The 15,695-nt window shown below is 40.6% G+C and overlaps 1 protein-coding gene across 1 annotated transcript in view; it reads left to right on the top strand.

Moving 5' to 3' along the window:
* The first annotated feature begins 464 nt into the window (after positions 1–464).
* Positions 465–15,695, top strand: part of HERC2 (HECT and RLD domain containing E3 ubiquitin protein ligase 2) — a 121,707-nt gene continuing 106,476 nt past the window's right edge. Inside the window, exons 1-3 of the mRNA XM_015410976.1 lie at positions 465–557; positions 9,658–9,772; positions 12,041–12,181. Of these exons, the coding sequence (XP_015266462.1) occupies positions 486–557; positions 9,658–9,772; positions 12,041–12,181 (328 nt within the window). The 5' untranslated portion in view covers positions 465–485. The remainder of the gene's footprint in view (positions 558–9,657; positions 9,773–12,040; positions 12,182–15,695) is intronic.

Raw genomic sequence — 15,695 nt, 5'->3', positions numbered from 1 at the left:
ATGGGATGGGAGAAGGCAGTGAAACTCTTTTTCTAGAATAAGCTGTTTTGTTTCCCCTGCTCTCATAATTCAGGGTTAAGCAGGGTAAATGATTTAGATTAGTTGACTTGCATAAGCATTAATCAATTATTTATTTTATGCACCAGTTATAAGTCTGAAGGATAGCACTGAAGGATAATTTCTTAAGGGGTGGTGCAACCAAGAGGAATATTTTGGATTTTAGCTCTTTGGGGAGGAGATGAGTGTAGATTAAATGGCTATATTGATGCTGTTGTTTACTACCCGGCAAACAACAGTGGGTGTATGGTGTAGGCTTGCTGTAGTGGCTTCTTCATGTGAATGGCTTTTAGGTAAGGTGGAAACTATCAGCAGGGTGTATGTGAAACAAGGGAATCATCTGTAGATTCTAACATCACCTTTAATAATACATGTATTTTTGTAACAGGTTGACCAGCTAGCTGAAGAGGCTGGCTGTGGAAGGGAAGATGTCTTCTGAATCTTTTTGTTTGGCTGCTCAGACTAGATTTGACTCCAAATGGCTGAAGACAGACTTGCAGGTAAGAACTCCCTTTCAGTATTTAGGATAATATGGTACATGATAGTGTAATCCAAGACACTCTTAAATACAGCCTGTTTTCTAATGAAAGAACATGAGTAAAGCATTAGTACTGATAAGCAGTTTGCAAGCATACTGATGTTACAGTTGCTCAACAAAAAATACAGTTGTGAAATGGGAGTACCTGCAATTTATTCAAAGCCAGATTGAATTACATTTAGTGTACCTATTAAGCACCCTAGCTCATATTTTGACACTATCCTATAATAGTTTTGGGAAGACTACTATAAATATCTTTGGTCCATTGCTGACTGGATGTATTAATGGACTGTTTATATTTTTCCATGTCATGGCTAAAAAAATTGGTGTTTGCACTAGTCGCAGTGGATTTTGAATGGTGGATAGTAAGTGAAGGGAGGGTAGGAAATGGTTAAGGTAGTCCTTGAACTTGTAGAGATTACTGTAACTGTTACCCACTCCCAACCATATGAGCCTTTGAAGTGGACTTGGACTGGAATAACAGTACAGGTTTGCACTGTCAATCTTCACTTGACATTTTAGTCTTCCTTTTAACTCAGATGGAAGCAGTGATTACAAGGGAAGTACTACATTTATTTTCTGCATGGATAAACATAGTGTAAGAACACTAAGGTTGGTGTTTATACAGGTGCCTTTTAATTATTACAAGTGACGGTGGAAGCAAATGTATTAATCTGCATCCTGGTTCTGGGTGTGATGGATGAGGGGACAGCTTTTACAGCAACAGAGTGATATTAGCTAAGCATTTTAGGATCTATTGCAAAACATCAAGAACTGTTTGTCTCATGCAGCTCGACCAGGGGAGTGGACAACTTCTTTGTATTGTATGTTTACTCTTAGTATGATGTAGTATAACTTCAACTAATTCAGTTATAATCTGCCTTGCCTGCTGAGACTGAACATGAATTGTGCTATGCATATAATTATATATTTTGTTTTTAATTATGGACTTTCAGTGCAGTCCTGTGCAGAGTTACCCACTGTCTAAAACCCATTGATTTCAATGAACTTAGACTGGAGTAATTTTGCATAGGATTGCACTGTTAGGCTCTTTCAGTACAGTTTGTCATGGGCCTTTTTAAGAACAAGACAGTTTGTTTTGATTCCTTCAATGTTTTTGCACTTTGTGGTGTCTAAAAGACTGAAGTTAATTAAAGCTAGTTGGCTTTTCTGCCTGATTTAAGCATTTAGCAGGCCTTGTGGGATGAGGCAACTGTGGTAAATCCTTCTTCAGTGAAGTAATAAATACATAATGTCTTAAAATCTCTGGTGCTGATTTACTGTCACCTTTACAAACAAGAGGCTTAGTATAACTGAGCAACTTACAAGCTGTGAAAGGTTCAGTGAGGCTACATTATAGCTAAATAGCTAAATGTTTGTACGTATAAATAAAATACTGAAGTGTTTTGTTAATTGTGATTTTTTAATAGTTTCATTTATATAAATATGTAACAAAAACAATTTAAAACAATTTTAAATTAAAATATATGTTTTGATCATTTGTTATTTTATGTCTTGGGGAACCCAAGATTTGGAAAGATGGCATAAGATGTTTAAATACACATGGAAATATGCATGCGGTTATAGCAGATGTTCTATACCTGCATATTGGAAAAAATGTTCAATAGCATATAGTTTCTAGTCTTTATTGTAATAGAAACTCTTTATAGTATTTATAGTATAAAAGAATTAAAGCTACCACTATGAAAAACAGCAAACGTACAAAATCAGATAAAAATGGAGAAAAATCAAGATGTTACCTTAAGTGTTCCAAAATATACAAATGTAGTTTTCTTTAACTAAATAGGCAAATAGTTTGAATATTGGTGGCTTTCCCCCTGAAATTTAACTGGAAATGGTGTATTTAAATGCAGTAAGGACTGAGGATTTATCTTAAGTGATACTTTGTTTAATGGTATTGAACAGCTTGTCATTAGAACACTTCTATAAAAATATAATGTATGCTGTATACTACCAAATTTGTCTGGCATGAAATACAACTTTTGTGTGTTCTGTTTAGTTTCTCTTCCTCATACTGATCCCCCCCCCGTACTTACATGTTCTTATTCTGCTGTCTCAATTGAATATATCCTGATGGTGATTTCTGTACATGATATAACTTGGCCAGACATAAGTAGCGGTGGCATAGAATATTGCTCAGAGTTATTTTGGTGATGCAAAAGTTTAATAAAAGTATGGATAAGATATTGGGTAGTTTAAGACCAACAAAGTTTTATTTGAGGTATAAGTTTTCATGGGCAAGCACACTTAACATAAGAACATAAGAAGCAAGTTTATCTTGCCTTGTAAGCCACCCTGAGCCCTACGGGGGAGGGCGGGGTATAAATTTGATAAATAAATAAAATAAAATAAACATAAAAGACGCCAATGTTGGATCAGGCCAAAGGCCCATCCAGTCTAACACTCTGTCATACAGTGGCCAAAAATACCAGGTGCCATCAGGAGGTCCACCAGTGGGGCCAGGACATAGAAGCCACTCCATTTCCTGTGGCAGTGAATTCCATGTGTTAATCACTCTTTGGGTGAAGAAGTACTTCCTTTTATCCGTTCTAACCCGACCGCTCTGCAGTTTCATGGAGTGCCCACGAGTTCTTGTATTGTGAGAAAGGGAGAAAAGTACCTCTTTCTTTACCTGCTCTTTCCCATGCATAATCTTATAAACCTCGATCATGTCACCCCTCAGTCGTCTTTTCTCCAAGCTAAAGAGCCCTAAGCGCTTTAACCTTTCCTCATAGGGAAAGTGTTCCAACCCTTTTATCATTCGAGTTGCCCTTTTCTGCACTTTTTCCAAAGCTATAATATCCTTTTTAAGGTGTGGTGCCCAGAACTGCACACAGTATTCCAAATGAGGTCTCACCATTGATTTATATAGGGGCATTATTATATTGGCTGATCTGTTTTCAATACCCTTCCTAATAATCCCCAGCATAGCATTGGCCATTTTTGTCTCAGTCACACACTGTCTCGACATTTTCAGTGAGTTATCTACTACAACTCCAAGATCTCTCTCTTGATCAGTCTCTGCCAGTTTAGACCCCATCAATGTGTATTTATACTTAGGATTTTTGGCTCCAATGTGCATCACCTTGCACTTGGCCACATTGAACCCCATTTGCCATGTTGACGCCCACTTGCCCATCCTTGACAGATCCCTTTGGAGTGCCTCACAATCCTCACTGATTTTCACCACCCTGAACAACTTCGTATTATCCGCAAATTTAGCCACTTCACTGATTACTCCCAACTCCAAATCATTAATGAACAAGTTAAAAAGCATCAGACCGAGTAGTGATCTCTGTGGTACCCCACTGCTTACCACCCTCCACTGAGAAAATTGCCCATTTATACTCACTCTGTTTTCTATTAATTAGCCAGTTTTTGATCCATAAAAGGACTTGTCCTTTTATCCCATGATTTTTGAGCTTACTTAGGAGCCTTTGATGAGGAACTTTATCAAAAGCTTTCTGGAAGTCAAGGTAAACAATATCTATTGGATCCCCCTTGTCCACATGTTTGTTCACCCCCTCAAAGAACACTAACAGGTTAGTGAGACAAGATCTTTCGTTACAGAACCCATGCTGAGTCTGCCTCAATAGGTTTTGTTCATCTATGTGCCTACTATGTGATGCTTTTCAGTGCTCTGCATATCTAATATGTTGGCACTATGTCAAACAAGTTAATTCATCCTGGACTGTTCAGTTTAATTAAGAGACATTTTATTCTTGACAAACTTCTTTAACATGAAATTAATGTTGTATATCACTGAAGATGGAGCCTTGTTGAAGCTCAGTGTCTCAGATAACTCTTCAGGAGATTATTCCTTTATTGTTCCTGCTTCCTTGAACTCTTCTCAAGGGAAGGGGCTGTAGCTCAGAAGTAGATCATATGCTTTGCATGTGGACAGTATCAGGTTCAATCCTGGGCATCTCCAGTTAAACAGGTCAAGTAGTAGGCAATGTAAAATACTTCTTGAAATCCTGGAGGGCTACTGCTAGCTAGAGTGGATAATACTGACTTTGATAGACCTGCTATAAGGCATCTTCATGTGTGCATTTCCAAACTCTTAACGTCGTGTTTCCTTGCCTTTGTTTATACTCTTAATGTTAAGAGAGAGAGGGAGCCAATAGTTATGGCTCTAAAGGGCACAATCCCATGCTAAACTGTAGGGTTTCCTAGTCTGTTTGTAAACTCATGTTTCACATGTGCAGAGAAATGAGGTGACTGACACTATTGGCTCTCTTTGTCTTAACATTAAGTCTACAAACAAAGACAAGGAAACATGACGGTAAGAGTTTGGAAATGCACATACAAAGATGCCTTCTAAGAGGTCTATCAAATGCTGCAAAAGCAGTGTGATAGAAGAATTTCCAGTATTACAGTTATTTTTCTATGAATCTTCTGTATTTGTTTCATTTTTTTCCTGTGTAAATTTCCATTAAGAAAATACTAATTTGATGAAGCATTGCAGTGTAATGAATGGATGCCAGTGTGAAGCCAGGCAAACTGGGCAGCTTCAAAATTTTAATTAATTTTATTTAAATGATTATCCCTAGGAAGTGCATATGGATTTGTATGCCAACCCTATTGATTTGTTTAAAATGAGGTGGGAATAAAATAGAACCGAAAATACACATCGTAATCCAAAACAGAAATGGAATTATGGATTCACTTCATTGGCATATGCAGATCAAACAGAAATAAAGCTAAAGTTTTTAATCCATCTCGGATTGCAGATGCAATCAAAGCTGAAACTGTACGTGGTGTTCTTTTCATTTCAAGCCAAGACAGAGAACATTATTTCATTTCTTTTGTTGAGCTTCAGGGGATGGAAATATCTGTATGAAATATATTGCCTTTTAAAATGTTGTTGGCTATAGCAAGGTAGCATAAAGACAAAAGAACCTGGTATATGGCATCTTTGATTCTTATTGCTGGAGAATTAGCAGCCATAAGCACAGTTAGTGAAGGGAATGAAGTGCAATAAGTTGTCCAGACATTTAGGCTTCTTGGCAGTACCATCCAAGAATGTCGTTCAAGAAATTCTGAATCAGTTTTTGTACCATGGTGATGAAAGGGAACCTCCACGTTGAGAGGCAGTAAACCTGTGAATGCCAGTGCCTGGAGGCACTGTGTATCCGTGTATAATCATAGAATGTTAGAGTTGGAAGGGACCTTGCAGGTCACCTAGTCCAACCCCCTGCACTCTGCAGGAGCAGAGCCGAAAGATAGCCCTACAACATACCCTAAAGATGGTCGTCCAGCCTCTGCTTGAAAACGTCCAGCGAAGGAGCATCCACCACCTCCTGTGGCAGTCTGTTCCACTGCTCAACCACTTTGACAGTTAGGAAGTTTCTCCTGATATTTAGCTGGTAACGACTCCCTTGTAATTTTCACCCATTAGATCTAGTCTTGCAATTTGGAGCAAGAGAGAATAGATCCGCTCCATCTTCTACATGACAACCCTTCAAATACTTGGAGACTACAATCATGTCCCCTCTAAGCCTTCTCTTTCCCAGGCTAAACATACCCAACTCTTTCAGCCTTCCCTCATAAGACTTGGATTCCAACCCTCTCACCATCCTGGTTGCCCTCTTCTGGACATGCTCGAGCTTGTCCACATCCTTCCTAAAATGTGGTGCCCAAAACTGGACACAGTACTCCACGTGAGGCCTGACCATAGCAGAATAGAGTGGAACTACCACCTCCCGTGATCTGGACACAATGCTTCTGTTCAGGGGTCATTTCCTGCAGGAGCGCACAGGAGCAGAGCTCCGGCAGTAAAGAGCCCAGGGGGCGGGCACATGCAACAAGCCCCACCCCCTGCTCCCAGCAGCCCTCTGTCAGAGCAAGAAGCAGCCAGGTAAGTTGCAGATTCCCCTCCCCCAGTCCAAAACAGTCCAGTGGCACCTTTAAGACCAAGTGTTATTTAGGTACAAGCTCTCCCTCCTCTGTGAGGGCAGATCTGCAGGCCCCCCGCCAATAGCTAGCAATCCAAAACAGTCCAGTGGAGCCTGAGCGGTGGGTGTTGCCTTCTGACACACTTCCAGTGATGTCAGGGGGTGTGGCATATGCAAATAAGTCATGCTAATGAATTATGCTAATGAGCTCCTGCACCTCTTTTTCTATGAAATGACCCCTGCTTCTGTTAATGCATCCTAAGATTGCATTATCTTTCTTTGCAGTCACATTGCACTGCAGGCTCATGTTTAGCTTGTGATCAACCAGAACACCTGGATCCCTTTCACATGTGCTGCTGTCAAGCCAAGTCCCTCCCATTCTATATCTGTGCCTTTGATTTTTTGTACCTCAGTGTTGGACTTTGCACTTATCTCTATTGAAATTCATTTTATTTGTCTCAGCCCACTGTTCCAGTCTATCGAGATCATTTTGAATCCTGACTCTGTCTTTTTCAGAATTAGCAATCCCACCCAGCTTCGTGTCATCTCCAAATTTGATAAGCATCCCCTCCATGTCTTCCTCCAGGTCATTTATAAAAACATTGAACAACACCATGCCTAGGACTGAGCCCTGTGGCACTCCATTCGAGACTTCCCTCCACATAGACGCAGAGCCATTTACGAGCACTTGTTGGGTACGATTTTTCAACCAACCATGAATCCATCCAACAGTTGCACCATTCAGCCCACATTTAACCAGCTCATTTTCAAGGATATCATGAGAAACTTTGTCAAATGTTTTACTGAAATCTAGATACACTATATCCACAACATTTCCAGAGTCAACTATTTTAGTAACTCTGTCAAAATAGGTGATAAAGTTGGTCTGGCATGACTTATTCTTGATAAACCCATGCTGGCTACTACCAATTAACTCATTCCGTTCAAGGTGCTCACAGACAGAGCATTTAATCATCTGCTCTAGAATTCCAGGTATTGATGTCAAACTGACAGGCCTGTAATTTCCCGGGTCCATCTTTTTTCCCTTCTTGAAGATCGGGACAACATTTGCTCTTCAGTCTTCTGGCACAACACCAGTACTCCAGGACATCTCAAAGATTAGAGCCAGAGGCTCTGAAATAACATCTGCAGTTTCTTTTAGTACCCTGGGATGCAAGCCATCCGACCCTGGAGATTTGGAAGTGTTTAAGGTAGCTATATGCTCTATAACCATTTCCTTACTTACTCTGGACTGGCAGTTCCTTCTTCCTTCACATGCCCTGTATTCTTCAGTTTGTATACAGTTCGCCTTATGGTTAAAGACCGATGCAAAGTGAGAGTTGAGTAATTCCATTTTGTCTTAATCCCTTGTTAAGGCTTGACCGTCTTCCCCTAGCAATGAGCTTACCCCATCCCTCTTCTTCTTTTTGCTCTGAACATCGGCATAGAAACCTTTCTTGTTATTTTTAGCATCCCTCACAAGCCTCAGCTCCATTTGCGCTTTAGCCTTTCTGACACCATCCCTACAGATTTGAGCCTGCTTCTTGTACTCACCCTCAGTAATTTGACCCTCCTTCCATTTCCTGTACATTTCCCTTTTTAGTCTCAGCTCTTTAGAGAGTTCCTTGTTCAGCCACCTTGGCTTCATTACCCATCCCCCACCTTTCTTTCTTACTGGAACAGTTTGCGATTGTGCCTTAAGCACTTCATTTTTCAGCATCACCCATCCTTCCTGTGCAGATTTCCCCCTCAACATTTCCAGCCACAGGATCCTACCTAATATTTCTCTGAGTTTTTTGGAATCATCTTTCCTGAAGTCCAGGATACGAGTCCTACTATGTCCTGGTTTCACATCCTTCTCTATGTCAAATTCCAAGCTGACATGGTCACTATTCCCCAAGGATCCCACAATGTTCACTTCATCAACCAGTTCTTCCCTGTTAGTCAGGATTAAATCTAGGATAGCAGATCATCTGGTTCCCACCTCTACCTTCTGAGAGATGAAGTTGTCTGCAAGACTATTCAAGAATATAGTGTATGTAGGCTATTTATTTAATTTGTATCCTGCCTTTCTCCCCAGGGCCCTCCCCCCCAAAGCAAAATGTATTGTTTTCCTTTCCTCCATTTTATCCTTACAACAATCTGTGAAGTATGTTATGCTTAGGAGTTTCAGCCCTAGTCTGTATCCCTTTCTCATCCCTTCCTTACCAGGCCCTCTCATATCATAGTGTTATGGGTGGTCTTTTGCCAGGAACAGGATTTCAAGGGACATTTTGAGCTTGCATGTAGGTGGGAGCCAAGAATGTTCTGCTGCATGGGCCCAACCATTTATGGATCCATGTGCTGAATTCAACCTCATTATGGAGTACCTGTAAAATACATGCATGTATGTAGATGTATGTAGATGAATGCTCTTTTAAAATAGGAATTTGTTTGTGCCAAACTAGGAGTTTGAAAGCAAGAAATTGCAAGTAGATAAATAGGTACTGCTTTGGTGGGAAGGTAACAGTGTTTCGTGTACCTTGGCATTTAGTCATGCTGGCCACATGACTATGGAAACATCTGTGGACAGCGCTGGCTCTTTGGCTTGGAAACAGAGATGAGTACCGCCCCCTAGAGTCGGATTTGACTGGCTTTTGAGCAAGGGAGACCTTTACCTTTAAGAGAAGCAAATAATCAGCATCAAGTAAGCGTTAAATGTTGCTGAGGTATATTATATCCTTATCAGTTCATTTTGAGTAACGTATTGATACCGGCTTTTAAGTTATGGGGATGGCTCCAGGTTTTGGACCAGGTTTGTCTAGGCATGGTACTGTGAGCTCCCACTTGAAAAAAATACATCCCAGACACAGTAACGACTCAACTGCTGTTTGTGAAAACTAGGTCTGAGTTGCTGCTGCAACATGGTGTAACATGTTTATTTTTAAATTCTCCATGTTGTTGACCTTAGCAGAGCACAGGTTACCCAGTTCTTTGGGTGCCAGTTTAAGCTTCCAGATTACTTAATTGCACAGTTGGTTAATATCAGCAGGTGTTTTAGTAATCAGAGGACTGGAATACAAAAATACTCTTTTTGTGGTTCTCTAGGAAGCAGAAGGTCACAACTCTTGATGCTTGATGTTGGTTTTTTTCTCCCTTAAAAAGCTTGCTTTTACACGGGATGGACTCTGTGGCTTGTGGAATGAAATGGTGAAAGATGGTGAGATCGTATACACTGGTTCAGAAATTTCCCAAAATGGTGAAGCTTCTCCACGGAAAGGTGGGTCCCCCTTTTTTCCTCTGTACCCCAATTATCGAGGGGAAAATGTATATTAATTAAGGAATTATTTAATTCAGCAGACACAAATTATTCTGATTTTTCCTGGAGGATTAATTTTTAATGAATACAGAGGATTCTCTGTTTTACAGTTTCCTGGGTTGGATTCACTTCTGTGAGTGGAGCAAATTCACAGAAGGGAATTTAGTTGCCTTCTCCTTCCCTCTGTAGCTCCCTGACCCCCCTCCCCATAGCTGAGGTTCCGTTTCTTCCTCCCCAATGTGGGCATCTGTGGGCACCATGGCACCTGCCAACACCTTTTCTGGTTTTTAAGAAGGGGTGGGACAAGGTAGGTCTTTTACCCAGCAAGGCTTCTGATTGACTATTGGAGATTTGATTGGCAGTGCATATTTTAAAAAATGTTGCATCATCATCATCATCATCATCAATAATAATTGTACTTATGAATCGTCCCACCCTTGCAGGGCTCTGGGCAATGTACAACCACAGATAAAACAAGATAAAATCAGTTAAAGCATTAGTACAACATTAAAGACAATCAGATGATGAATAACAAATCCCCATTCCAACTCGCACTGCTGGCTACTTCATGGACAGGGGGTAAGAGGGCAAAATAGATGTAAACAGCAGAGAACAGGAAGGGTGCCAACCAAGATGGAACCGTCACTGTCCTCAATCAAAAGCCTGGCAGAACATCTCTATCTCCTGGGGACATAATGGAGGTGATTGTCCCATAGATACATCGGTCCCTGACTGCTCAAGGCCTTATAGGTCAATACCAAAACCTTGAACTTGACTTGATATTCCACTGGGAGCCAGTGCAGCTGGCATAGCACTGGATGTATATGTGCCATCCGTGATGTTCCCATCAGGACTTGCACCACCACATTCTGGACCAGTTGGTGCTTCCAGGGCAATCTCAAGGGTAGGCCGGCGTAGAGTGAGTTACAATAGTCTAATTTGGAGGTGACCATTGCATGGATTGCTGTGGCCAGATGAGGGCGTGACAGGAATGGGTCCAGTTGCCGAGCTTGGCATAGATGAAAAGGCACTAGTTTGGCCATCTGAGCAACCTGGGCCTCCATACTTAAGGAGGGATCCAAAATCGCTCCCAAGCTCCTGACAGTTTCTGCTGGTGTCAATGGCATGCCATCAAGAACTGGTAATCTGTGCCCCAATCCTGAAGCCCCCCCTCCCCCAGCCACAGAATCTCCATCTTTGTCAGATTCATTTTCAACCTACTCTGTTTCAACCACCCTACCATAGCCTCCAAACAAACAGCCAGATTATCTGGGTGGCCATCCAATAAACTGCTCTCAGTCAGGGCTGAATTCGGACTGAATCCTTCTCAGCGTCCAATTCAGAAGTCTTTCTCTGCTCAGCTGATGCTAACTGATCAGATTCCTTGAAGCAGCCTGTCTTTCAAAGCGCTCTGGATGTGTGAGGAATTAACTCTTCACAGTCCATTACCCATTTATAAAGCACTTTTGAGATTTTAAAGTGCAATCCTTCACAGTGGTCCTCAGGGAAAGTTTTTGGAAAGAGGAGATTTGAAGTTTTTAATCAGGAATCAAAATCACTGTAAATAATACAATTCATATTCTGCAGTAATAGAGAGCTGCTATTTAATCTTGTATTAGAGGTTAAATATCAGATACTTTTACCTTCACCAATCACATGTGTATTGTTGTTCATTATTATAGTTTGATTACTTGTATATTTAAATTTCTGTATTATAAATGGGTTCTGCTTCTTCCGGGAATTAAATTCTTAGAGGAAAAAATCTTAATGCAGTGGATATTTGTAATAATATTTGAGTGTATACTTCCATCACAGTCTAAATTTATACCAATCTGTAGTTATTTATGCAGAGATCGGAAGATGTAAGCTGTTGCAAAGCAGTTGTGGTAGTCCAGTAACAGGTTTTGCCTCCCCGCTCATTGTATCACAGATTACTATTGATTTTGCCTTCCAATCCAAAAATAGTTAGATAACATAGAAATTTTGGCTTTTAAAACACGGCTTAACAGTGTTACAGATTTTTAAGTACAAGCGGTCACAGAGTTACGCAGTGAAACAGGAGATGGGGCACCTGTGGCATTAAAGTTAGTACTTCTTTCTCCTTGCCCCCTCCTACTTCCTAGAGTGAATCTAAGGACACATTTTCATTACTGAAGGTGATAAATTCTTCTCTGCAAAAAACCTTGCTTTACAAAAACAACGGTTTACTTGGTTGCATTTCTTCTGTAGATGAAAGCGCTGAAGGGCAGGCTGGATCAAAGAAAGAAGAACAGAATGACAAAGAGAGAAAAGATGAAGAGGATAATACCCCGTTACCTACCTACAGAGCCAAATCAATTGTTGAAAGCTGGGTTTGGGGCAGACAGCCAGGTAATATAATGTCTTCCGGGATGTTTTTCTTATGGAGTAGAATTTTATATTATAATGTGAAAAGGGTAGCCATGTTGATCACATATCTGAAGAAGTGAGCTGTAACTCATGAAAACTCATGTTGAAATAAATGTTAGTTTTTAAGATGTCACTGGACTATTGCTTTAAAATATTATGTGGTGCAAGTTAGTACCAGACATACTTGTCAGTATGGTCCTCTGTTTCTGCAGAAGTGTTGGATTACATTAGGAGCAGGTCTTGCTGCTGTGCAAAAGTATTGAGAGCTATGGTGATTGTGTACAAATGCTTGGAGACAGGAGGTGAGGGGCATGCTTTCTCCTTTGGCTGTGGGTATCTAGGGTAGCCTTATAACTGTAGTAAAAAGAACCAAACCCACAGAATTGGTGTTGGACTCTGATGGGAAAGGGTTGTTTTGGTGGGACAATTTAACTTGTGTTAGGTATCACTGGCTTAAGGTTATTAAAAGGTGTTGTTTTATTTTATTGTACCATTTTTTTATCCCATCTTTGAGCCAAAAGTGGTCCACAGGAATCAAAACATGATACAAACAATAATAAAAATTCAACTAAAAATGTTTGTTACAGAGAGGAATCTCAGTTGAGCTAGATTTAGACGCACTGGCTGCTGTACCCTCTGAAATTGATTCCCCCAACAGTTTTAATGAAAGCTAACGGGAACTGCTTACTGTCACAAATCTTTTTCAGGGTATAGTGTGCCATGTTGCTGGTTATAGAGGAACTCAACGACCACTTTTTCAAAGTGCCATGTGGTGTGTTTGCTACATACATGGTAATGGCCACTGTAACCTTTGAATGTATATCGACAGTGAACCTGGGCTAGAGATTCTGGATTAATTCTGTCTCCATAGCTGGTCTTCTGTGTGCTTGTAGAAGTGTGTTTCCCATTCAAATATTACAGTGCTTATTTTGTAGATTTAAAGTTAATGTTCTGAGTCCCCTGTTCCTTCAGATTGTTAATAGGACTATCTTCTGTAAAATAGCATTCTCGCTTCATTGGTCCTAAACTATTTGTTGTCCTTCTGTATGAAGTAAATGGTCAGGGAATAGGTGTTATAGTGGTACAGAGCTGGATTATGGTAGTGCGTAGAGATATCCAGAGCATATTTATGCCTTTATGCATGAGTTTAAAAGAAGCATAATTAGGTTGTTAACTTTTTTTTTTTGGTACTGTAGTCTAGTGTCTGCGGTGGCTCAGAGGTTAAGATGCTGAGCTGCAGACCAGAAGTTCTGTAGTTCAGCAGTTCGAGACCCTAGTGCTGTGTGATGGAGTGAGTTCCTGTCTCTGGTCTCAACTCCTGACAACCTAGCAGTTTTAACGCAAGAAACTGCGAGTAGATAAATAGGTACCGTTTCGGTGGGAAGATAACAGCATTCTGTGCACCTTGGCGTTTAGTCGTGCTGGTCACATGACCACGGAAATGTCTTCGGATAGCACTGGCTCTTCGGCTTGGAATCGGAGATGAGCAGCACCCCCTAGAGTCTGATTCAACTAGCTTTTGAGCAAGGGAAACCTTTACCTTTAATCTAGTGTACATGTATTTTTTGAATGCGCTGCAGAAAGAATAGAGTCATGAGACCTGATTGTATGGTGATGACATGATGAATGTGTAAATTTTTCGTGATACTTGACTTATGAATGCAAGATAGAAATTTAAGAAATGTGAGTTATCCTTTGTTCATTGGAAGAATACTGCTTATAAGGAGCATACTATACTGATAATTGCACCTGATGGGTAAAGGCATCACTGGCAAGGTATCATCACTGTGCTTGGCATCATGTGGAATATGGTAGTATAAATATTAATCCTTTCTTGCATCACTGTTATGGATGGTTTCAAAAACTTGTTAGAGGCTTCCATTTAATTTTCCCAGTGCATCTTTTTGCATCTTTTTAAAAAGAATGAAAGAGACTCTCTAGATTGCTTGCTACACATTTTCTAGAAAAGGACCATGCCCAGGTTAGCAAGGGGAGATCCTCTGTTTGGGCTTTTTTTTTTTGCTGGTACATATTTTGAAGTGTGTGTGTGTGGCCCTTAAGAACAACTTGATGGAGACAGTATGGCAAAAGTCCTGGCTATCAGATTAAATTGCTAATTAGACTTGTACTGGACCATGTAACTTCCAAGACTCTAGGAGTTCAAAGGCAAAAAATACATTATGCACTTGTCAGTGGTATTATTTTGGTTAATAAACACAAGGCAGTTTTTCTAGCTAGTGTTGTGACTCGGCAGCCCATGAAGATTTTGATTTGCGAGGATGGATGTTCTCTTTAGGCTATATAGTATCTTGTTTCTTGTAGCTGTTGAAAGAAATTGAATCAGGAAATCACTTCAGTAACCATGCTGACTGTGGTTACAATTACCAAAGTGGCTTCAGTGTGACATTGTAAGCAATTATCTTAGCAGCTATAATAGCATATTTTAAGGCCTCCACGAGGCAAGCTTTTCAGAAGGTCCCCCGGTTACTAGTACAGCCTATTAATGGATTGAGACTACAGTCCTAAGCACACTTAGAAGTAAATTCCACTGAAATCAATGGCACTTGCTTTCAGGTAAATAGCTTTTAGGATCATGATCCAGATTCAGTGCTGCATACGGATCCATATATAGTCACTAAAAGCTGCTGCCTAATTACATAATTTTTCACACTGAAAACTTTCCTATCAAGAATTTATCCTGCCCAGGAGAAGGGAGAGTGCATGAGCAAGCCTGAAGCTCTTTAGATGCCGACTCTGAATCTAACAAAAGGGGACACACTTTTCTAGCCAAGTGGATTGGGGGGAGGATGAGTTTCTGGTCTCTGTTAAAGTGTGGTGCAGAGTCTAGGTGCAAGCAAATAACCAGACCGTACAGGCTGATGACTAATACTGCTGGAAAACTTTCCCATACTCATTCCCTGCTCTAGGCAGATACGGGGTAAAAGCTGAAGCTGTGGGCCCTGGCTGGAAAATGGAAGGCAGGGTTATCAACAGTGTTCCCTCTAAGCTGAGTTGGTGTGAGCTAGCTCACAGTGTTTTCGCCTCCAACTCACACATTTTTGACCTAGCTCAGGAAGGATGGCTCCAGGGCAAATTAAGTTATGCAGTAGCCAAAGCACTCACTCCCAACTTTAATGTCAGTAGCTCACAGAGTAGAATTTTTGCTCACAAGACTCCACAACTTAGAGGGAGCATTAGTTATCTGCATATTGATGATGATTCCAAACTTCCCTAACGTTTTGTGCATTGGCCTTGAGTATATCCTGAATGACTGGGTTTTTATCATGAAAAGACGTTAAATTGCACGTAATTTGAATGATGGCCTTTAATATTTGTTTGGAATCAAGAGTATACCATGTACTGCGTGTAGAACTGAATCAGCACATTCCTTTCTCAGGCAGCTTATGGTCTGAGGCTTCTAGTTGAGTGTCATTGGAACCAGAGTTCTTGTCACCGGTAAATTCTGCATTGACAAATGAGTATGTTCTGCAATTTG

This window comes from Gekko japonicus, unplaced genomic scaffold, assembly GCF_001447785.1.
Source record: "Gekko japonicus isolate JY-2015 unplaced genomic scaffold, Gekko_japonicus_V1.1 scaffold244, whole genome shotgun sequence".
Taxonomy (NCBI): Eukaryota; Metazoa; Chordata; class Lepidosauria; order Squamata; family Gekkonidae; genus Gekko; species Gekko japonicus.
This window is presented reverse-complemented; position numbering and strand designations above follow the sequence as displayed.